The sequence below is a fragment of the Nannobrachium achirus genome, assembly GCF_963921795.1.
Source record: "Nannobrachium achirus genome assembly, chromosome: 12".
Taxonomy (NCBI): Eukaryota; Metazoa; Chordata; class Actinopteri; order Myctophiformes; family Myctophidae; genus Nannobrachium; species Nannobrachium achirus.
This window is the reverse complement of record NC_137832.1, coordinates 19227599-19251802: the sequence shown is the minus strand read 5'-3', so window position 1 is coordinate 19251802 and position 24204 is coordinate 19227599. Positions and strand designations below refer to the sequence as shown.

At 41.7% G+C, this 24204-nt stretch overlaps 2 protein-coding genes across 2 annotated transcripts in view; both read right to left on the bottom strand.

Annotated features, from left to right (window-relative positions):
- The window catches only part of LOC308296273 (RNA-binding protein Musashi homolog 1-like), a gene marked incomplete at both ends in the record, with an annotated part of 340664 nt that overhangs the window by 261933 nt on the left and 54527 nt on the right, over positions 1-24204 (bottom strand). The gene's annotated exons all lie outside the window — the stretch shown is intronic.
- LOC308295447 (uncharacterized protein) lies at positions 2233-18946 on the bottom strand (the record flags this gene model as incomplete). The annotated part of the gene is made up of 16 exons (XM_080738499.1): positions 2233-2291; positions 3059-3176; positions 4264-4368; positions 5013-5090; positions 6291-6370; positions 8131-8360; positions 9723-9809; positions 11162-11290; positions 11602-11721; positions 12429-12491; positions 13678-13941; positions 15058-15154; positions 16584-16731; positions 17928-18018; positions 18436-18547; positions 18706-18946. The coding sequence occupies 16 exons, from the start codon at positions 18944-18946 to the stop codon at positions 2233-2235; spliced, it is 2022 nt and encodes a 673-aa protein (XP_080594625.1).

The following is a 24204-nucleotide window of genomic DNA, read 5'->3' as shown; positions in this document are numbered from 1 at the left end:
CCATATATGGCCGTCCTTGTTCCTTTTATGCCCATATATGGAGTCTCGTGATCTCAGCGCAACCTCGCCTTCTTGCCCTTAAGGCGAGGTCGCTTCTCGCCCTTAGGGCATCTTACTAATAATTTATTTGATTGTAAAATACAAGAGATATACACATATACCACTGAGTCAAATTCAAGAGAAATGGGCAATTTGGTGAAGTCCCACCCCCCAATGTATTTTATTTTTCCTCTTGTACCCCTCCCAAACAAAAAAAGATTTCAATGTCTGTCTGTCTATTTGTATGAATTTAACTGAAAAAGGTTTAAACTGGGTTAAACTGACCCCTAAATCAGAGCTCCAAATTACATTTTGGTTTATAACCTTCATCATTATTCATACTAGTCCTGTGCCCGGGGGTGTGCGATGACTGATTGAATGTAGGAGTCTCAGAAGTAATGTTGGAGAACCCAGATTATTCAGAATATTCACCATCGATGAATTCGTCCAGTTGTGCTGTTGTGCAATACCAGTTGAATCTGTCTGGCTGGCAGGCACATAGCTTAGAGTGGGGCTTAGGGGCTCCACTCCAAGCTATGAGGGCTGCTGGGTAAACTGGACGACAGGTGCATTTGTGCCTAATAGACCCTATGGACAGTCATTTAGGATCAATACAAGTAGGAAACTGAGCCTAAATCTTATTTACAGAGTTGTCCTTTAACTTACCCAAGCAAACTGCTGTAGAAACTAGAACACTGCTAAAGCTGCAGCCAAAATACAGCTTTAGCACCTTTTCCACTGACATGGCCAAAGTGTAGCCCTCTAACAATCACAAAAAGCACAAGATTGTGTTTTGGGCCAGGTTAGAGGTCAAATTTGTAACTTTAACAAAGAGTCACTTTAACGTTCCAATGTGAACAGTTGTCTAGATCAGCATTAGTCTTTTAGGGGGAAAACGAAATTGAAATAATTTTTAACACTGACATTACTAATGTATATTAGCGATTAATTGTTAATACTTTTATCACCATGTACTACACCAGGTCTGCTCTGACAGCTTTGATTTGAAGTCTCCCATTTAGTGGTATGTATGCAACAGCGTAAATACTGCAAAATTGTCAGTCAAAATCAATCACCTTTTGAGCTTGGATTCATTTATTAAACATGTATAAAATTAAAAATGTAACAATCTACCAACAACAGTGTATCACAAACATTTAAAAGTGCAAAATATTTAACCATGCGTGCCATTCCACAGGAGACTTGGGGTACGATGCGGGTGAAGCTTTTCTTGAACAGGCCACCGTGAACAGGCTAGGTGATGAGTGACTCGCTGTACCATCAGAGACCCACACTTCCAGGGACAAATGAACCAATCATCCCTCTATGGACGAAAAACAGTCATCTCAGCACATATACCTATCGTAAGCCATGTCATACAAGTATAACAGGAATCAAATGTAATCAGGGTTGGCTGCCTCTGCATTTGACACACACCCACCACCCAATTAATGGGATACACCGTGCACACAGGTAGCAGTGAGATGTGTAATAGTCCGTCAGCCGCTGGGGTGGGAAATGTGGTAGAGTCTTTTTTTAAATTGGTGAAAGATATTGTCTATATAGGCCACATACATTCATGAAACCACCAGACCAGCTGTCAGCGTTGGGGCGGCAGTGGCTCAGGGGTAGAGTGGCCAGATGGACAACCACAAGGTTCCCAGTTCGATCCCGGGCTCCCCCAGTTAGTGTGGAAGTGTCCTTGCGCAAGATGCTGAACCCCTAACTGCTCCTGATGTGCTCATTGGTGCCTTGCATGGTTTCCTCCGCCATCAGTGTATGAATGGAATGCACAATGTAAAGCTCTTTGGAATAAAGCGCTACTGAATACAAATTTACCATTTACTATTGGGCAATTATTTTTGAGTGGTGCCAACTGCCAACAGCTCCTACATCTGGCTTTGTCTGTTTGCACGCATGCATGTCCCACACTTTGGCCAAGCTTCGTGGGACGCTTAATGAAATTAAGCCTCCCATGGTGGTGAGCTTGTAGATGCATCTGAGATGACAGCAGGCACCACTGGACAGGTAATAGATGTATGATCACATATCCCATATTAAAAAGCTCAATGCTGACAGCTGGTGGTTTCATGAAAGTACAGTATGTATAGACAATGTCTTTCACTAATGAAAATACAATTTTAGCCCAAAAAAAAAAAAAAACTGCTGCTGGACTATAATGGATGCACTCGCTTACCAGAGAGTCATGTTGGAACTTGACAGTGATGGACGATAGAAACTCAGGATGAGGCCTGAAGAGAGCAATATCACAGCACGGTTACTATATAATATTATATTTCAAGTATACATTATATATTTCATGTTTAGGGTCATTTTAACGTCTACTCAGGCTTTTGCGAGCACCCCAGACTGTTTTTAATTGATCGATTCAGTACTTGTATATATATTTTTATCAATGGGTTAATATCTTCCTATACAAACCCATTGTAACTTCAAACTCCATTTTAACCATGATGGATTCATCGTCCTTGGTTCTGGTGACTCATACCGTCCTTCTAAAATGTGAGGGGGCAGTCAGTGTTTTTCCAAAAACATAATAAAAAACACTGCCTCCTCATGCATTAAAATATCAAATTAGTGTCAGTCAACAGAACCAAGGATGGGTGTTTTCAATGAATCCAACATGGTTAAAATAGAGATTGAAATTACAATAGGTTTGTATAGGAAGGGGGCGTGTTTGATACAATTATTAAATATATACCATGCTGCCTGCATCTATGACAGTGGTTCTCAACCTTTTCAGGCCGCGACCCCCAAAATAATCATATTTGGACTGGGGACCCCTCCACCCTGCACAAGCACTTGCTATTGTAGGAGATGGCATTACATTTAGTTTGACTCGATCTATTCCATTGTGAAAATTGCGAGGCGTTGTGAGCATGTAGATCGGCTATTTTCACAATTTCTGCCTCTAAAATAATTTAGCTAAACATCTGGGGACCCCCCCAAAATAATTTCCGACCCACAGGTTGAGAACCACTGATCTATGAGAACGTACCTGCAGGTGTGGGGGTGCTGAGCAGTTCCTGCAGCAGCCTCTTCATGAAGGACTGGTAGATGCAAGAGTTGCTGAGCATCAGACTGTCACACAGCCAGTGGAAGGCCCACTCGTTGTCCTGCAAGGGTGGGAGTAGGGATGGGACAATATGAAAATGTTATGTCACGATTATTGTGACTAAAGAGGGTTTAAGTGGTACCGGATATGCAGCTCGGCAAACAAAAAGGTCAATTCACCCTTTGTTAGCCTTCTGGTTGGTCCCTGACTGACCAACCAGCAGGCTCTATCTGCCTTGTCCCGCCCTGGTTCCACCTTTTTTATGTCGAATTTGCTAAAACATAATGTTTTGGAGAAATAAAAAAGTTTAAAAACATGCCGAGTCACTATACTGCCACTGAGCAGCTCCATTTTACTGAAACCAAGTTTGAAATTAGAATTGAACACACAGAATATCTCCATATATGGGCATGATACCTCCATATATGGGCATAAATGGACACAGGGTTAGGTCAAAACGGGTCCTATGACAACAGGTATAATGGGGTTTGCATTAAAGGGTGGGGCATTTGTCCCCTATTTACATCGTTCCCAAGTAGGCCGGCACCCGACTAGACGCTCGGCTGATGGTGATGAAGCAACTGAATTAAAATGGTAGTGGATGGAGTGTCCCACAGCCGCGTCCCAACTCCTTAAATCAATCCTATTTCCTATTTCCTTGCTTGTATATTATCCCTCCCATTAAGGAAATAGAGAAGAGTAGACGACCCATTGGCCATTTCTGATGACAACATCACAGGTGATAGGCCAACTCCCAACTCCCAGTGGGTGGGACTAACAGACAAGGAAATAGGAAACAAGTGAAGGAAATAGGAATTATTTAAGGACTTGAGACGCGGCTCAAGACACAGGTGTGAAGAGGGGCGGGACAACTGGCGGGACTTGACAAAGGGTGAATTGTTCCCAGTGCATGACAGAGGACGATATCACGATAAATTAAATCTCCACGATACGATTATCGTGACCGTTTTTTATCACGATAAACGATAATATCCATGGTCATTATAGCTACTCAAACCTTTGTGCCAAGGACCCCCGAATTGATATGTATCGCCAAGTTAAGTATTTTAGCTGGGGACCCCCTGGAACCTGGAATTATTTTGAAGGTCACCAGCCTGAGAAGGTAGATAACCTGTGCAGTAAGCTACCTTATAGGTGTTGACTACAGGGACTGCTGGCTCCAGACCACCGTGGGCGATACGCATAGCCAGAGCTTCACTCATCAACAGCAACAAGCCCTGCTGTGGATACTCCTGTTAACGCAAACACACTCTGCATTATGGCATGAGACTCATTCCCAACTCCTAGGATTTAGATTAGCACTAATAAAAATTATTTCATTTCCAAACCAGATTTAGGAAAACAAGGGCTATCAGGTGGTCCAGTGGTAAAGTTCACTGCCCAGTGCCCACCAACACAGAGGGTGTGGGTTCAAATCCACTGTGGTGCATCCAGCTTTGTACCAACCACAACCAGCTACAGCGCATCCTAACCATAATAATTATGTTTAAACTAAGCATTCTTTTCTAAAGAAGTTAAAAACAGGAGGTCAAAACAAAGTGTATATTTTTTACATACAACAAGGGACACTGGGAGGCAGAAGTTCTCCATGTGTGACGACTTCTTCAATTCCGTCCTGGCAATGATCCTTGCATCCTAAACACCAGGAAGTGAAAAAAAAAAAAAGACAATATAATTATAAAATATAATAAGTATGCGTAATTTAATGTGGGGCTGGTTAATTAATCAAACATAGCTAAACATTTTTGTATACATCAATTGAATCATAAATCCTTTCTGGGGATCAATTGAATCAAATCTTTTCTGATTAAACCAACCAATCCACTACAAATAGTTAGTGTTTAAGTCATTCTAGTGTTCAAAGGGATGGACATACCTCTAGATACTGAGGGCTGGGTTTCTCCAGAGGGGTAGGTGTGTTTACCATGCTGAGTAGAGCCTCCCAACACCCAGACTGGAGGATTAAAAACAAACACCACATTAGCAGCAAGATTACACACCTGTAACAATAATGCCATTTATCATGGAATATATTAACTCACTTAGTGCCAAACGACTTTCAGATCAACTACCTCACTATGGACTTCCCTGCCAAACGACTTTAATCGACTTTTTTTTTTTTTTACCCCATTAAATCTAGTAAACATGATTTCAATCGCGATTTTGCATGTTCCACCCCCCATACAACCCCATCTTTCATACAGGGCAGCCATCTTTGCTTACATAACATGTAAAACATAATGGCTATTTTCTCAAGAATGCCTGAACGGATTTCCAATCAGATTTTTTTGTTTGAAAGCTGTGAACAGCCTGCACAAACATGGTGCATGATCTGTGCATGGGCGTGCATGATCTGTGCACTATAAATTACATGGAAGTCTATGGAGATTTATGGCAGGGAGATCCCAAAGAAGGCATATTTAATTGGCAGTAACTGAGTTAATCTCATGATGGCCTGGGCAGCTAGTGTAGTGGTCCAGAATGATTATACACCTGTAACAATAATGCCATTTATCATGGAATATATTAATCTCATGATGGCCTGGGCAGCTAGTGTAGTGGTCCAGAATGATTATACACCTGTAACAATAATGCCATTTATCATGGAATATATTAATCTCATGATGGCCTGGGCAGCTAGTGTAGTGGTCCAGAATGATTATACACCTGTAACAATAATGCCATTTATCATGGAATATATTAATCTCATGATGGCCTGGGCAGCTAGTGTAGTGGTCCAGGATCTCAGGCTGCTAATGCCAAGACCTTTGCTGCGTGTCACTCCCCATCTCCCCACTTTTCAAGACTAACTGTTCAATATCAATAAAGGCAGAAAAAGCCAAAAACAAAGGCTTCATTCAACCATTAATATACCCATGAAGACAATGGACCTCAAGAGTTAGTTTGTCTCTGCAACGTATTATAGATGCCGTAAAGGCTTGCCTAGCTTCCAAGATTAAAATCGAATCCGAGATAGCATGAACCTGGCATTACAGATGCCAGGTTAATCTGTACATGTATTACATTGTCAGATCTTGTTGATTTAATTCCTTAAGTCTTTGCCTTTTAACGTTTTTCTTAATGAAAGTAGATCCTTTGTCATGTTCTAGTCCACATAAAGTGTTATATACATTTGAGATGTTAATAGACTCACATGACTGTAGATGTCCATTTGGATTTTCATCACACAGAGGGAAAATGCCACCAAGCGGCTGTGAGGCTGCGGCACTGCACCTGGGGAAGAGTGATGTAGATCAGTGTGCTTCTCAAAGTGGGGTCTGGGGACCCCTCCAGGGGTCCTCATTGATTAACACATTTAGACCCGAGGCTGATTCTAAAAACACCTAAATCCTGACTGAAGGTTTCTGAAAAACTTCAAATGCCAACAGGTGAAGAAATCAAAGATTGAGGTTTAAAACCTCTGCTTTCATATGAAACTAGAAGCTCAGCCGCCGAGTCGGCGACCTGGCCAACTCGGGAACGATGTAAATAGGGAATGAATGCCCCGCCCTTTAATGCAAACCCCATTATACCTGTTGCCATAGGACCCGTTTTGACCATCTGTTTGCCTTTGTCCATATATGGAGATATCTGTCTGTCTGCGTCCATTTTATGCTCATATTTGGAGATCCCTGTATCTGCCTGACGGGCAGCCAAGCGTCTAGTCGAGGACTGGCCTACTCGGGAACGATGTAAATAGGGAATGAATGCCCCACCCTTTAATGCAAACCCCATTATACCTGTTGTCATACGACCTGTTTTGACCATCCGTTTGCCTGTGTCCATTTATGCCCATATATGGAGATATCTGTCTGTGTCCATGTTATGCCCATACATGGAGATCTCTGCCCTTCGGGCAGCCGAGCGTCTAGTCGGGTGCCGGCCTACTTGGGAACGATGTAAATAGGGGACAAATGCCCCACCCTTTAATGCAAACCCCATTATACCTGTTGTCATAGGACCCGTTTTGACCTAACCCTGTGTCCATTTATGCCCATATATGGAGGTATCATGCCCATATATGGAGATATCTGTCGGTGTCCATTTTATGCCCATATATGGATATCTCTATCTGTCTGTGTCCCTTTTATGCCAATATATGGAGATCTCTGCCCTTCGGGTGGCCAATCGTCTAGCCGGGGACCGGCCTGTTCGGTTATTGCCTAGCAGACATCAGCGCATACGGAGAATCCGAACCTTTCGCGCCGGTTCTGGAAAATCGCATATCGGGTCGGGTCGAGGCCGGGCACTCCCTGCAGTGGCGGGGAACGCGCGTGCCAAATTTGAAGCCGGTGGGACGAACGGTTCTCGAGATACACGGATTACATACACACAGAGACTTCTCGCATTTATTGTAAAATAACCCAGACTATTAGATATTATTATGCAAGATGCTCCTGAACATATTTTATAAGAAATAACCCAGACAATTAGATCTTATGGAAGATGCTTCTGAACATATCGCTAGTTTGACCACTTCAAACTCTCCAATCTTAATATAACAAAAATAGCCTATAACACATAGAGCTTTTGACAGGCTATTTTCACTGCCTAACATGATTTCATAGAAGACATACTGGCTTCTTTGAAACATTTTAACATCAAATCCTATATGGGGGTCCCTGGCACAACATATTCTGGTGTTCAATCTGCAAATTAACCTAGTCTTCTAGCTTGCCATAAGAAATTAACCCACCACCGTTTTTCTGTAGATCTACAATACTAGAAATAATCAATACCAACTAGGAGCATGATAAATAGAATACACAGGACCACAATGGATTTTTGTGTCAACCTTTTAGCAGTATTATACATCTGTACTTTCTGCAAACTGTTAATAAAGTATTCAATCAACGATGGGGGTCCACGACTAAATGCATATTAAAAAAAGGTTGAGAACCATTAAGGTATAGGTCCATTTAGCTTGAAAATACATTCCATTAATGCGGCGGTGCATGTTTTTTTGATTACTTAAGTTTCTTTAAGAGTCTGACCTTCGATTCTCTCCCACTTGGCAGCGGTCAGCGTGGCCTGTGTGGGCAGCTCATCGGTCAGCACGGGTGCGGTGCCGGTCTCCAGGATCTTCAGGTACAGCCGGAAGAAGAACGGCGAGAGGCGGTCGATGGGGCATTTCTGCGAAGTCCCGACAAACTGGTTCATCGCCCCCGAAAAGTCACCAGTCAAGCATGTGTACAACGGGAGGAGGTCTGCCACCTCCTGTAATCTGCACAAACAAAGACAGATTCTTACTTTCCGTATCTGCGTGAAGTAGGTGGTCTATTATTTCCAATGGAAAAGTGAACACAGCTTCTGAATGATTTAGCCTCATGGTCACTGAACTGAATATTGGACCCTGTCTTCAATCTTCCCAAGATTGTCATAATACTAAAATGACTTTTTTCAATGAGACAAATCAGGAGAAAAAATGAAATCAACAGACTTTTTTTCTGTCGATCAAGCATCAAACTCTCAAGGAATCGAGCACCAGTAAACATCGGACGTTTAAATCTTCTGTCAGACACCAGTGCCCAGAGTGGCTTTAATTGATATGGTCTATTCTAAAATCTGTGAAATAAAACTCAAAATTCTAAACAATTAAGTATTTTTTAGTAGCCAGCATGGTCTGGCCAACGTATCAAACCATCTAATGAATCTCGGTTTGTGTTTTGTTTTTTACATTCGTTCATCCCCAGATAAACTATATTGTACATGTCGTTGCTATTGGGCAGAAACCTAATTTCTCCATATCTAAACTTTGTGGTATGATCAGGTAGGGTGTTAATTTACTTAAGAGAAGGCTTTCACACCCAGTTCCTCTCAAGCAGGTGCATGGGTAACAAAACGTTAGGAAGGAATCTGACAAGGAGACAGATGAACTCTTACCCCCCTCCCCCCTCTGCTAATCGAAGGTTGAAACTTCTGACGCCTCAGTAAAACTCGACCCGATACAGTGTACACGCCTATTCAACCACAGTTTTTCAGCGATTTTCAACCTTTGCCGTCATCAGGTTAGCGTGTGTGGACACCCTAGGGCCCGTTACCCTCTGCCCTCAGATAAAAATCAGATTTTAAAACCATTTAATGGTTTTAACCCATTTAGGCCTAAAATTATTGAATGCTTTAACCAGTGAAAAATAGCAGATATACAAGCTCATAGCGCGGCACCGATTGCAGCGCTGCGAGCTTGTAGATCTGCTATTTTTGAAAAAGTCGTGAAAATGTGTGCAAATCTTTGAAAATATGTATTTTCAAAGCGAACGTTTGTAACTCAAATTTTGCTTCTGGGTGGTCCCTGGAACTAGATATTTTGAGATGGGGGTCCGTTGCCAAATAAATATCATTGTGGGGGTCCTTCACATGAAAAGGTTTGAGAACCACTGACATAGTAGTCTCTCAAGAACAGGCTAACTGAGCTCCAGTTAAGTGAAAAGGACCTTTTCTTTGACGATGGCTGGCCAGATTGCCGACATAGAAACATACGTTTTTCAAAAAGTCTTAGAAGGATTCAAAAGACACTTATAGAATCAATAGTTAAAGCAGTCAATAATCCTAGGCCTAAATGGTTTTAAATTAGATGTGTAAAAACCTTGTCATCACGTCCTGGGATTCATGTGATCCACGACACAACACGCCTGTCAACACGCCTGTCAGGTAGCAACACAAGTCCCGATACCTGAGGACATGTGTACAACAACTGTTACACAGGCATTCAGCATTATCAGACACGAGGACATGCAACAGCTGTAACACAGATTAACTTCACACAGATAAGGTTATAGCAGCACATTTTGGGGCATCAGTGTAGCCACAAGCAACATGGCAGGAAAAGTCTTTGACTTCAAGAGTCACACGTCCGGTGAAGACGCGCTGTGATTGGCCAGTCTTCACTTTCAGTCTGCCTTGGTAAATGTCCCTATATACATAGTAATACAGTCTGCCTTGGTAAATGTCCCTATATGCATAGTAATACAGTCTGCCTTGGTAAATGTCCCTATATGCATAGTAATACAGTCTGCCTTGGTAAATGTCCCTATATACACACATGTAACATAGTAATACAGTCTGCCTTGGTAAATGTCCCTATATGCATAGTAATACAGTCTGCCTTGGTAAATGTCCCTATATACATGTAACATAGTAATACAGTCTGCCTTGGTAAATGTCCCTATATGCATAGTAATACAGTCTGCCTTGGTAAATGTCCCTATATGCATAGTAATAGTCTGCCTTGGTAAATGTCCCTATATACATAGTAATACAGTCTGCCTTGGTAAATGTCCCTATATGCATAGTAATACAGTCTGCCTTGGTAAATGTCCCTAAATGCATAGTAATACAGTCAAGGCCCTAGCAGGGAGGAGTCTATACATTTATGGAAGAATGATTGTTATTGCTTAAATATGCAACTTTATCATTTGTTGTTACTTTTGGGTCAATGTAATAATTTCTTTAACCCATTTTTTCAGGATATCCTGCCAGAAGTCTCCATAGACTTCCATGTAATTTATAGTGCACAGATCATGCACGCCCATGCACAGATCATGCACCATGTTTGTGCAGGCTGTTCACAACTAAATAATCTGATTGGAAATCCGTTCAGGCATTTTTTAGATAATAGCCATTGTAATAGCCACATGTTTTACATGTAATGTAAACAAAGATGGCTGCCCTGTATAAAAGATGGGGTTGTATGGGGGTGGAACATGCAAAATCGCGATTGAAATCATGTTTACTAGATTTAATGGGGTCCAGTTTTTTTTTTTTTTTTTTCTAAGCAGTAGATGAGTTAAGCAGCCGTTAATAAGCAGGATAATTGACGTCATTGTTCACAAATAAACCCCTTCAGGATGATTAGACCCCACCTCGTCGGGATCCAACTATCCTGTCTGGGTTTATTTCTCAACAAGTATCCATCGTGTATAGACCCATTTCTCAGCACGGCAACTGTGGTGTCAAGTAGCACCGCGTACGCATGGCGAAACTGCAGCTACACGGCAGCGCTCTAGAAAAAGGCCTACTGTATACCTGTGCTGGTTCTGCAGGTACTGCACTCGCAGGAGGATCACATGCAAGGGTTCCACAATCTTCCTGAATCCATTCTGCCCCCTCAGAACAGACACAAGGTGCGCGTCGTTCCAAGGACGCGCAAGCATCCTACAGCAAGCACACAAATGTATTAATAGACTTGTGAGGACAGAGTTTAGGAATGCCACTCTTTTTTTTTTTTAATAAATGCAGCTTCTTTAAGTGGGGTCCGGGGGCACCCAGGGGTCCTTGAGGGGGTCCCAGAGGGTCCCCGGAAAAAAGTGTTAATATAGCGTTACAATAATGTAAACACTTGAGCTGTGAGCTTGTAGGTCTGCACAAAAAAATAAACTATACTATATAATTATATTTTATTTTTAGAGCGAATATATATATCAAATGCATATCATTTTGGCAGGAAAGCGGCATAACGAACCCACCTCCACCTCTCCAGTCCAGGTAAATCAGGGATGTGTAGAATGTAGAACTCCTGCAGCTTCTCAGTGAATTCTGGGCTAAAGTCTGCCAGGACCATCTGTCGCTGGAATGACCTTAGTACCCTGGGAAAGCACAATAAGACAACACACAAAAGACAAGAACATTAACGACAAATACATCATCAGAAGAACTAAGATCAAAGGTTGTGTGTTGGCCTGGGCATTGTCACACTCTACTAGGGACCAAAGCATGTCACGAATGTCACGACTGAAAATCTTTGTTTTAGGCCGTCGTCCCAGTCAGGTCATTATCGTCTCTGTAGGGTGGAAACCAATAGCCTAGTAAACTGACTCCTCCCATCTTCTGTTCGAGGCAGGAAGAGTCTGGTTTACGAGGCTTGGAAACCAATGGGGGGGCTCTCTCCATTCCGACATGTCGCCACTCCGACAGTGACTTGAGTTCTTATTGTCGGAGTGGCAACACTTCCATAGAGGTTAAAGGAGTAGTTCAACCCCAAAATGACTTTTTCTATTGATTACTCATGCCATGGAGACTTGAGTTCAATAATATTTTTGGGTTTTTGTCGCATTCCTAAGATTTTTTTTATTTTTATTATTATAGTAAATGACCCCCATTGATTCCGGATATACGGAATCAATGGGGCAAATTTATTGTAATCAAATCTATCACTTTAGAGCTACTAATAATAAGGGAGCTTAGCGAAAGGTTAATAAAAAATATATAAGTACAAATCATAGGTCGACAGAATACAAGCCCTGGGCTTTAGCTTGGAAATGCTAGGCTGAGAAAGGTTTCTGGGAGGGCCTACCTTTCTAACAGCAAGGCTTGGGCTGTTGTCACACTAGCCTTGGGACAGGGAGAGATGGACATCCTGCACACAGGGAAGGAGACAAGATAATTACATCAACTATAAAATAAATGTCACAAAGACTGTACGTGGACCTGCTGTACAGTAGGTGTCGGTAGGCTCAGGTTGTAGCCGGAGACCCAGTCACCCAAAATGTGAGATGACCTGCGATGTCATGCCGTACTTTTTATTTCCGTTTAATCCATTAGTTTGGTCACTAAGGTCCACAGTATGAGAAGTCTGCTCTGCCGGAAACATCGCGAAAAAAAATGCAACTATCATGTGTTGTTACTTTTGGGTCAATCTGGGAACCCATTGTCAAAGAAAGGGCGACACCTATCGGTCTGTCTCATAGCGACTCTGAGGCTGTCTCGAGAGATTACTTTTGGGTCAATGCAATAATTTCTTTAAGTAGCCGTGTAATAAGCAGGATAATTGACGGCGACGTCGACTTCACAGAAAAGTATTTTCAAAAGGAAAGAAGCTTCTTTAAGTATGTGAGGGGTCAAACTAGGGGTTCTTCATGATTCTGGATCCACTGCACAGATTTGCTTTGCATGAAAAACATTCCTTGGGCTAAAAACTGCCTCACAAAACTGAAAAGTGATGGGTCATCAGTTTTTCCTCACTTTTCTTTATGACTCACTTTTCAGTTTTGTGGGGCCAAAATCTAGCCCAAGGAATGTTTTTCATGCAAAACAAATGCCTGCAGTGGATCCAGAATCATGAAGAACCTGTAGTTTGACCCCTCACATGCTACTTAAAGCAGATTTATTTTCTTGTTCTAATATTCTTCTTTTCCTGTATAGTGAAGTCGATGGGACAGTGAATATACAAATGGACATAACCTTTTTTCACCATGTTACCGGGAGAGCAGACCTCTCATTCTGTGGACCTTAAGGACCAAAATAGATACAATAGATAAAACAGAAATAAAAAGTACGGCATGACATCACAGGTTCAACCCTATTCTTTGAGCTTTTGGGCCTGATCACAACGTCTGGGTGATAAGACTTCAAATCAGGGTCACGTTTCAACTTTTTGCCTCGATTATGACTAATGAACTTTGTTGAAGCCAATAATTGATGGCCTTTAAAGCAGTGGTTCTCAACTTTCCATGTCCAGGAACCCCTTGACATGCAGGGGGCAATTATCTACAAGCTTTGACTTTCATAAAATTGCAGTTCTGAAACTTTAATGTCCTCTTAACTCTTTGAACGCATGGTCCACACCGCTACCGCCAGCACTTGTCAAATCCCCATTTGGGCACGGAAGCATAGGGGGCGCTTGTCCGCAGTCTCCGGATGATCCCAACGGCACCGAAGGAGATGGGTTGATGGGTTGATGCCGGGTTGGTTGGGAGTGTTCCATGAAATTCTTGGCCGCTCCCAGCCTCATGACAGCAGCTGCCTTGTCTTCTTGGCTGTCGGCTTTATCCAGGAAGGTCCAAACACACTCATAGACAGACGTGTAACTGCAAAAACAAATAAATGCCATGCATTCATAGCCACCGGTGTACACATGATTTTATATCTTGTATTGCTATAGCTTGTTGATTAGCCATTTTCAAATAGCTAAATCATAATAGGGCATACGTTATGTTTTGTAATCATCTCAAGCAGAAGCAACATTACATTGTATTCAAGTCATGTAGATTCTAATACAGATAAACTGTTCACACAGAAGCATACACAATATGTCAGTGGTCATCATTAATGTACTCACATTCTGTAGTTTGCCTGCTAACAATAGTATCCATCTCTTCCTATGACCTGGCGGTCTCATTTATAAGGCATTTGTAGGTCTTATTTGTTAAGAATATCTAGCAACACTGGTCAGGTTATTCGATTCACACAAATAACCAATTTGGATTCAAAACGGCGATCTTCGCCAAAAAGCTACAAGTTGACATGGCTGTAAACAAATCCATTATTTAAAAATGATATTGTAATAAAATCGATGCAGGGGGAGATTTAAAAAATATATACAAAAAGGTCTGTTTGATCAAACTAATCAATTCAGTTGATCATTCAAAAATAACAGAAAATGTATCAAGAAAATAGAAAAACAGGCCTCTTTATTAACTATTCGCTAAGAACATAATCATAAGTTGCAGCCCTAATCCCATGCAAGCTAGGGAATGATTGTGATGACAGATTGTGTCTCTACAGTGACAGCCACAACACTAGAAGGAGCAACCAGGATCTGGGGTACAACTCAAGACCCAAATTTAATACAAACATGGGAAAATCCTCATTCTACTACTACCAAAATGTGGAATGCCCTGATTAAAGGGTGTGCAACACTGGTCTCTTTCAAAATCTTTTAATTAAAACAAATCAGGAGACTACAGGGGGAGGTTAATGCAAATTCCCATCAAAGCTAGGGTCATTCACTGCTGCAGTTTTTCCTTTGTACATAGTGTACTATTTGTTCATGACATGCATTATTTATTTGTTAATTTTCTACGCCATGTTGATGAATTGAATATATAGGACCACAATGGCAAGAAGCCACTAGGACGTTTGGTCAGGTTATTCCAGGAAACAATACTTGCCATTAAAACCCAAAAAGAACACTTCATACTCACTCAAAGAAGAACTCATGTTGTGCTGTTGAGGGCTGTCCCATCAAGAACATGAAGTACTTTTGTGTAAGCTCTGCTTTGAAGCTCTCCAACATCACCCCTACACAAACCATGGAATAAAGCACAATGAAATCTTACGGCTGAAGAAAAAAAAAAAGTATTAGTACGGTAGATAAGAGGCTCCCATAGCACCCAAACGACGTGTTTTACCTGTTTTTTAAGACACTTATGGTGTCTAGTTTATGATTTCTTCCTGTTGCCGTGGTCAACTAATGTCCCATGGGGTTTCTTTTTAATGATTTCTTGCACCTACCCATTCACTTACTATACAGGAAAAAAGACCCCCCAAATAATCTTCTTTAAGTAGTGTTTAATGTGAGGGGTCCAACTAGGGGGTTTTCATGATTCTGAATCCATTGCAAGCATTTGTTTTGCACGAAAACCTTGGGCTAAAGAAAAACTGTGGTTTAGTGATGACACTTTTCACAAAGAAATCATAACTATACACCATAAGGGTCTTAAAAAAACAGGTTTTGAAAAGGTTCGGGTGCTCTGGGAGCCTATAGCACCTTTACATTTTTTAACATTTAATTTCTGTTGCAAAGTCTATATTGCCATCCAAACCATGGACATTGTAATTACATTTTAGAGGATATCTAGTATGGGTGTAATATTTATTCTCTTCTGCATTAGCATTGTCAATGCCAGGACCATAGAGGAACTACTGTATATGTCAGGACACAGTTTCATGTAGGAATTCAGGAGTGGGACCATATCCAGCATCCGTCAGTCAAACTATTCCCCCAGGGCCCTGTGAAGCAAAGTCCTATGAGGTGGCCTCACCATGTAGGCTACAAATCTTTTTATACTAGGTGTAATAAATGATATAATGTCAGGTTTTACAGTTATTCTGCGGACGGCAGAAAAATCCGCGAATGGCCTAGAAATGGGGGGACTACCTAATGTGTGACAGTGAAAAAGAAGACACCCTTTGTCTGCTTTGTCAAGTGTCACTTTTTTATACAGACCCCAAGAATTAACTAAAATTATGACAATTAATTTTGCGGTGTTAAATTAGTTGTTTCTGAGGATATCATGAAGCCTCGTTCCAATAAATGTCCATTGTAACTTGAAAATGGGTCAACAATGTCCCGAACACAATGGAAGGGTTAATCATGGTGATGTGGGTTTGCGTGTGTACTAGGGTTGGGATCCTATAGGATTTTAACGAGTCCCACTTAACTCTGACGGTCAGAAGTCTGTAACAAAGGGTACAAATGGAACCAAAAGGACCCATTTTGTTCCATTTGTAACCCTCTCAGAGTTATGGTGGTCCTTGACATTTTTAAGTTTGAGAACCACTAGTATTGTAATTGTATAGGAGACAAATACCAGCTCTAACAGTGTGATGTAAGTAACCAGTTTCGGAAAAGTTTCAAATGTGATGGAACCCATTTCTGTTCCTCAATGTCGGATCCGGTTTCGGATCCCAACCCTACGTGTGACTAGAACTGCAATGGTATACAGACCGGCGTCTCGGAGGTGAGCGTCCATCTCCGACAGGGTGATGTTAAAGGCTTTCAGGGACCCCAGGAGTGGGGCGTTTCTGAGACCCCTCCAGTAGTCACTCCTATGGCTGTTGCAGTGACAGGCCTCTCTGACCGTCCACCATACACACTGAAAACACAGCTGGATTGAGTTCACCGTAACCATAGCATCAGTGGTGGAAGAAGTACTCACTGATTTACTTGAAGCTGTGATGACACGCAAAAAAAAGGATACATCAGGCCATCTCTTTGGCTAATATTGTTGACGTCACGGCACGCCTCTACTGTACTTCACTGTACGGTCGGTTGGTCGGTGCTGTACGGTCGGTTGGTCGGTAATGTACGGTCGGTTGGTGGATTAGCACCCCCGCTGCTGTGCGCAGGGAGCTAAAGACGGACACATATGGTGGTGGTGCTCGCTGACCGTGACAAATACGGCGCTGTAAGGTGCTCTCACATCGATTTTGACCATTATAATGAATAAGCATGAACAGACTAGTTCATGTGGACAATATCGATGTAACGAAGTTATTCAATTGGGTACATATATTTTATATGTGCAGAATTACAATTAAAATACATTTTAAGTTAAGGCCACTTCCTCAGTTTCCTAGTCGGTGCGAGGCCCTGCTGCCTCTCGCTCGCTCTGCTCTGCCTGTTTCAGAACGTTTACAGGGAGACCATGTGACCTACTGTATCATTCATAACGTTGGTGTGTGACATGACATCACACCTTTAAGTAAAAGAATCGATACAAACAAGTTTACACAAAATAAAAGTCTGGAATTCAAAATGTACTTGGCATGAAAAAGTACTCAATAGTTTTGTAAATCTTTGATGTAGGAGGAAAAGAGAAGGGTAAGAATATAGGGTAGCGTAATTGTCTGGCTAATGTGAGACCAACCGTGAATTAGAGTTGTTCCGATACCAGTATCGGAAAAGCTGCTCAAAATGTGGGCATCGGTGAGTATGCCAGTCTATGCCAATCCGATACCACACAATTTATCACTATATAATTTATCACATGGTATTTCACTTACAGTAATATTTTGAATGGTTCAGTTGATACTCTACTGTACTATTTACATTATTATTTTACTAACTTGTAGCTGTACTTAAACAATTATTAATGGATTCTTTTCAGCATTTATTCCTAGATCAGTGGTTCTCACATATTTGAATTTCAAGGACACTCAACCCAGAGTGTACAAATGGAACCAAATGGACCAGTAAATTACACACTGGAATCGAACCGGTACTTAGCATCGACTGATGCACATATTATGCTCGGAATCGGGAAGGGGAAGCAAAAGAAATTCCACCCACCTGAGAAGCTGGTTTGTCACAGATGTAACAGTAACACTGCTCACATATGAGGGAGTTGTTGTTAATGGGAACCATCTTCTCGTTTGTAGGCCTGAGGACAAATGTATGGACAAAACAGCTACTCAGGAGGAGCTAAAGAATGCCGACATGGTGCTCTGACACGATTCCATTAAAGGATGTGTTATCACTGCTTTCTTCCATACAGGGCTGAAAAGCCATCTTTCAGGAGACCACAATAAAAGGGAGGTAAACAATTTTTTTCCCATAGAAAGGAGGTGGCAGTCACTGCCAAGTTAACATTTTCATTGTGAGAGAGTGTGAGTGAGTGTATATAAGGGACCGCAATGGAAACCAGTCCCCAGGACGTTATTGCGTTATCCTTTTAGCCTTTATAATGTCTGACTGTACCATGTGCGGTTTACAATAAAGTAATCAATCAATGCAGAGGACCAGAGTTTAGTCCACTCACTGGAGAGCATGAGGCAGCACTCAGTAATGCAATACTCACTGGAAGGGGTTAACAGGACAGTCGTAGCGCGCATGGGACAGAACGTCAGCTCGCTGGGAGAAGGTTATGACCAGGTCTTCATCCACCACCTTTTGAGCCTGCGCTGGAAAAGCTAAACAAACACTTCTTAACAGCAGTGGTTCTCAAGCATTTCCATGTTTAGTCTCCCCCTCAATTGAGTAATGTCGATGCCCCACCACGCGCATGCACACATTTCTGCATATACTACATAAATCAACAAACAACTGCAGGACAGAAAGGTTAGGTTACCTTTGCTTTTCTCTACTTGGGTGTCCATGATGATGACCGATTGGTCACAGGCGTTAGTTTCTCCTTCCTCGTCACATTCTGAGACTTCTGAGTCGCTGTTTATGACAATCAGCTCTTGCTGAACCCGCATCAGTGGCTTTGGTAGGTTAGACAGAACCGATTGGTCACAGGCGTTAGTTTCTCCCTCCTCGTCACATTCTGAGTCGCTGTTTATGACAATCAGCTCTTGCTGAACCCGCATCAGTGGCTTTGGTAGGTTAGACAGAATAAAACACACACAAATCAAGTAAATAATACAGCCACATAACCGTTTTAAACCCGACTGGTGCAATGACAGGTTAGTTTTTGGTAGCCAAAATGTCAAATGTTTAAGCATGTTCAAATCATGAATATCTGGTTACTAGGGGTGTAACGATATAGTAACTGTATCGAAATATCGTTTTTAACTTAAAAAATCGAAGTATATCAAAATGAAAACAGCTAAAATCGATTCGTATCGTTTTATTTTGTATCGTATCGAATCGGCAGTGCAAAGAATCGATTGTATCGATACTACCTACTTGTGCATTGTATTTAGTATTTTCAAGAAGAAAACATGAAAAAGGAGGGGTTTAATTACTTTTCCTTTCCATATAGCTACACTCGTCTATCGATAAATGTGTGTAATCTCTGGGTTCATGTCAAGGTGCAGGTTTTTCAATATAAAATGTCCATGTATTTGCTAGATAATCACTGTGTTTACTTATTTATATCCATAATAATAGATGTTTCCCTTAAAAACCTGCACTATCCAGACCTTTCACACAGATTTAATTTCTTTGCTAAATAGTTACTATATCGATTTTAAATCACTGAATCGAATCGTATCGTATCGCCATGAAAGAACCAATATCGCCCATGTATCGTTTCGTCAACCATGTATCGTGATATGTATCGAATCGCTATTAAAATGTATCGTTACACCCCTACTGGTTACTAGAGACAATTTCCCAAATTCGTAAAAAAGCATTTTAACACTTATGTTGCAATGATTTTTTCCGGCCAATGTCCCGCGTTGCCATGGTTACCATAGACTTCCATGTAATTGTGCAAGTGTGTAAAAAGTGCACGCCCATGCCTAGATGATGCACCACGTGTGTAGATGCTGTTCACAGCTTTCAAACAAAAAAATCCGCTTGGAAATCCGTGCAGGCATTCATGATTTATCAGCCATTATGTTTTCTACAGATGTAAACAAACATGGCTGCCATGTTTGAAAGAATGGGTTGGTGTGGGGGTTAAACATGCAATTTCGCGATCGCGATCATGCCTAATACATTTCTGGAGGTCCAAAAAAAAATTTTGAAAAAACAAATTTTGAAAAAAAAATAAAAAATCAAAAATCAAAAACGGCCCAAACTCGGGAAACTCGGGGTTGGCACAGCACTAGTACCAATACAAACTCGGGAAACTCGGGGTTGGCACCATATGTGTTAACATTGAGGTGCTCACAATAGGCTCGCTCCAGTATGCACAGCAGCCATAGACCAGAGGTCAACATTATCAGGACGTTATCAGACCCCAGAGTTGAGTAGAGCCCGACCGATGCCATATTTTTTGACCGATGCCGATGTTTGCCGATGGAGAGTGCTAGACCACCGATTGCCGATGTTTAACCGATGTTTTGTAATAATATAAAATAATAATAAATAGCCTAAATTTCAAAAACGTTTTACCTTCAAAACCTTTTTTTAACCATTGGTGGTAGGCTACTTGAGGGGTTTCCAGGTGGTCCCCAGCAAAATGATGGAGATTTGGTAACCAAATGGACCCTTTATAAGATCTTTAACTCATGAGTGTAAAATGAAACCCAATGGATCCTTACGGGCAACGACAATATATTCTAAGTTTTGGGTCTGAGTGGCTAAATGTCATCAAATGGTGGTCTAATATTACTTATAAAAATGTCCGATACATCGGAGAGATAATGACCGATACCGACATCGGGATCCATAAATGACCGATATATCGGTCGGGCTCTAGTTGAGAGAAAGATGAAGTAGGGACCCCCACAACCTTTTCAGAGATTCCATATAGTTTCATTGTTTGACAGCACAATCAGTGTATTTTGGACTCATGTCAATTTGTGTTTTCAGATATTTAAAGTTATACCATGTAACTTTTTTTATAAAACAAATCTTAAAATTGTCCTAACTGTTAAATCGCTAAAGTTTTAGAACCCCCACTCCGTTATTTTCAGCTTCTGAAGCCTTCTCTTTATATGTTTTCTACTTAGCCGTGAAAGGGGCGGGATTTCCCGGCAAAATTACGTCATCACACTACCGGCCAATCACAGCGAGGGTTATACACTGCCGGCCAATCACAGCGCATCTTGAAGTGGGGTCGCTATGGCGGCCATATTTGTAGTCGCCCGTGTGTCTCTATACTCAAAAGGTAATCTCGCCTACCAGGCAGGGTGAAGGAGTCCGTTTCTCCGGAATGCCTGAACGCACAGGAACCAGGGACCCCTCTAAAGATAGCTCTCGGCGAGGTGGAGGCAGACGCGGGGGTGTGAAGGTACGAAAAACGGCCGAAAGACGCGGACGCGGTTTGCTATAGGGCTACTGACCACTAGTTGAGCATCTTACACAGTAAAGCTTTAACCACTTGAACCGTCAACACTTAATAAACTTCACCTTTTCCTCTCTACACCAAACCTCTTTGCCGAAAATAGCAGATCTACAAGCTCACAACAACGCGCGTTGTAAGCTTGTAGATCTGCCATTTTTGGCTAAAGTTCTCAGAATATGGACTAGGGTTCAAGTGGTTAATATAAAAAAGGAGAAAAAAAGTTTCTATCACACACAGATTTGGAGGACCCCCAGTAGTAACTCTGAGGACCCCCTAGGGGTCCCGGACCCCCGGTTGAAGACCCCTGGTATAGACATTGAACCTCTTCCTTCACACAGGTGTTGTTACTAATGAAGGCTCTGTTCCATTCTGGTCAAACTGCCCGTACGTCCGAAATCTCATTAGTCCTAAATCTCATTAGTCCAAATTTAGTTAGGGTTAGGTTTAGGCATAGGTTTACTGAGGTTGGGGTTTGGGTTAGGCATGGTTTTACTGAGGTTATGGTTAGCTTTAGACATAGTAGTTTTCACCAGGTTAACATCACCAGATTCTGACTAATGGGATGTAGGAACAATGCGATTTTGGACCAATGCCATGGCACCATATTGTGCATCATTTAATCTATCATGGTTAAAATGGAGTTTGTATAGGAAGGTACTGGAAGGGGGGAAATTGGGGGAAATGAATATCAAATATCTAAATACTGAATGAAGACATTCAAAAACTGTCCTGGGTGTTCCCAAAAGCCTGATTAGACGATAAAATGACAAAGTTTTTTTGAAAGTGTAATATCCCTTTAAGGGAAATTAACAAAAGTTTGAAAGCCACTGTGTGGCTTTAACAGAGCCTTCATTGATTGATTAATATCAGTGGGAACACCTGTGAAGGAAATGAGGCCTAATTTCCCCAATGTTAATATGCAGGCAATCAATGACAGCCAGGTTAGGTCTTTTGGTAGCAATTTAGGCCCCAAATGTCAAATGTTGAATATATTAGGGTTTGTGCAACATTCAGCCCTAAATGTAGGACTCCTGCGGAGTCAATAGGCCTATCCTATTAAAATAAAATGCAAATTTCTGATTCAAAACGGTTTGCTTTAAGAAAAACAATTCTTTAAGACTGAGAACTTTAGAGAAGTCTAAAGACAAGTGTGCGCTAGTTATCATCAGCCCTGAAGTACATGACGGCCATATACATGACCGGCATGTTTCCACCTCAAACTGGCTTCTCGTGAGGTAGACAAAGAGCAACGGTTTGAACAACTTAAGTCAGATTTCAAAAACATAAAGTGCTTACCAAAGTCTAATTTCGATCAGAAATGATGCCGTTCAAACAGAATGACATGCTGCTCCCGGATTGTTGAATAAAACGCATTTTTATGCCGTTTTCCTTTGCATTTCCTGGTTTTCCGCCTCTAGTGGAGAGTCGCGTCATCTCGCGCCTCTCCACTAGAGGGCTCTGGGAAAACCATGAAATACAATGGAAAGCCGAAATCTGTCGATAAAAATGCTTTATATAAAACAATCCGGGAGCGGCATGTCATTCTTGTTGAACGGCATAATTTCTGACCGAAATGAGACTTGGGTAAGCACTTTATTTCTTGAAATCTGACGTTTAGTAGCTCAAACCGTTGCTCCGTCTACCTCACGAGAAGCCAAGTTAAGGTGGAAACATGACGGTCATGTATATGGCCTAGCCCTGAATACATGACTCTCATATGCGCATGAGAGTCATGCTGTGCCCTTAACATGAGGACCAGTCGGGAATCGAGCCCTCAACGGTTTGAGCTAGGAACGTCAGATTTCAAAAATAAAGTGCTTACCCAAGCCAACTCTGCTAACGATTTGACGCCGTGCAACGTTCATTACACGCCGCTGCCGGATTGTTGAATAAAAAGCATTTTTGTCCGAAATTATTTTGCTTAACATTAGACTTCCGCCTCTAGTGGACAGTCGCGCCATCGCATCATCTCCGTTCACTACAATGATCAACCGGAGATGACGCGACTGTCCACTAGAGGCGGAAGTCCTATGTTAAGCAAAATAATTTCGGACAAAAATGCTTTTTATTCAACAATCCGGCAGCGGCGTGTAATGAACGTTGCACGGCGTCAAATCGTTATCAAAGTTGGCTTGGGTAAGCACTTTATTTTTGAAATCTGACGTTCCTAGCGCAAACCGTTGAGGGCTCGATTCCCGACTGGTCCTCATGTTAAGGGCACGCACAGCATGACTCTCATGCATATGGCCGTCATGTATTCAGGCAAACAAACGTACAGGTAAAAGTCACTTAAGTTAAAACATGCCTGTAACTGTCTTCGCTCTACGTACACCACTCTACAACTCTATATACCACTACACTGCAGCTGCACGCGTCCGTGTGTGTTCATTTGAGAGAATGTCACGGTTTATGAACATAGATCAAACGAATATTGTTTACCCTGTTGGCGTTATGTACTGCACTCATCTTTTGCGCCAGGCCAGGCGATACAAGCAAGCAAGCTGCAAGCAATCAAACATAATGGAAGTGACGTACATCTATTTATTCTTCTCATTCTACATCTTTGACTGTTTATCTGCTGTTTATGCCAAAGCGCGTCCTACAGCGCCCCCTAAAGACGAGCAAGCACTTCGGTGTAAAATCATAGTGTGAAATTGCCTATTTATTCCCCCCCCCCCCCCCCCCCCCCCCCAAAAAAAGGAAAATGCATAGAGAGTATGCATAATTAGAACATGCTTAAACATTTGACAGATAAAGTCTAATAGTTCTACAATTGCTGCAACAGATACAAAACAAAATCTGTCCTGTCCAGTCAGAAGAAAGCTGAAAGATCAAATTAAGTCTGATAATGCTGTACGCAACCGTGCATGTTGCTAAGGAATACAAATA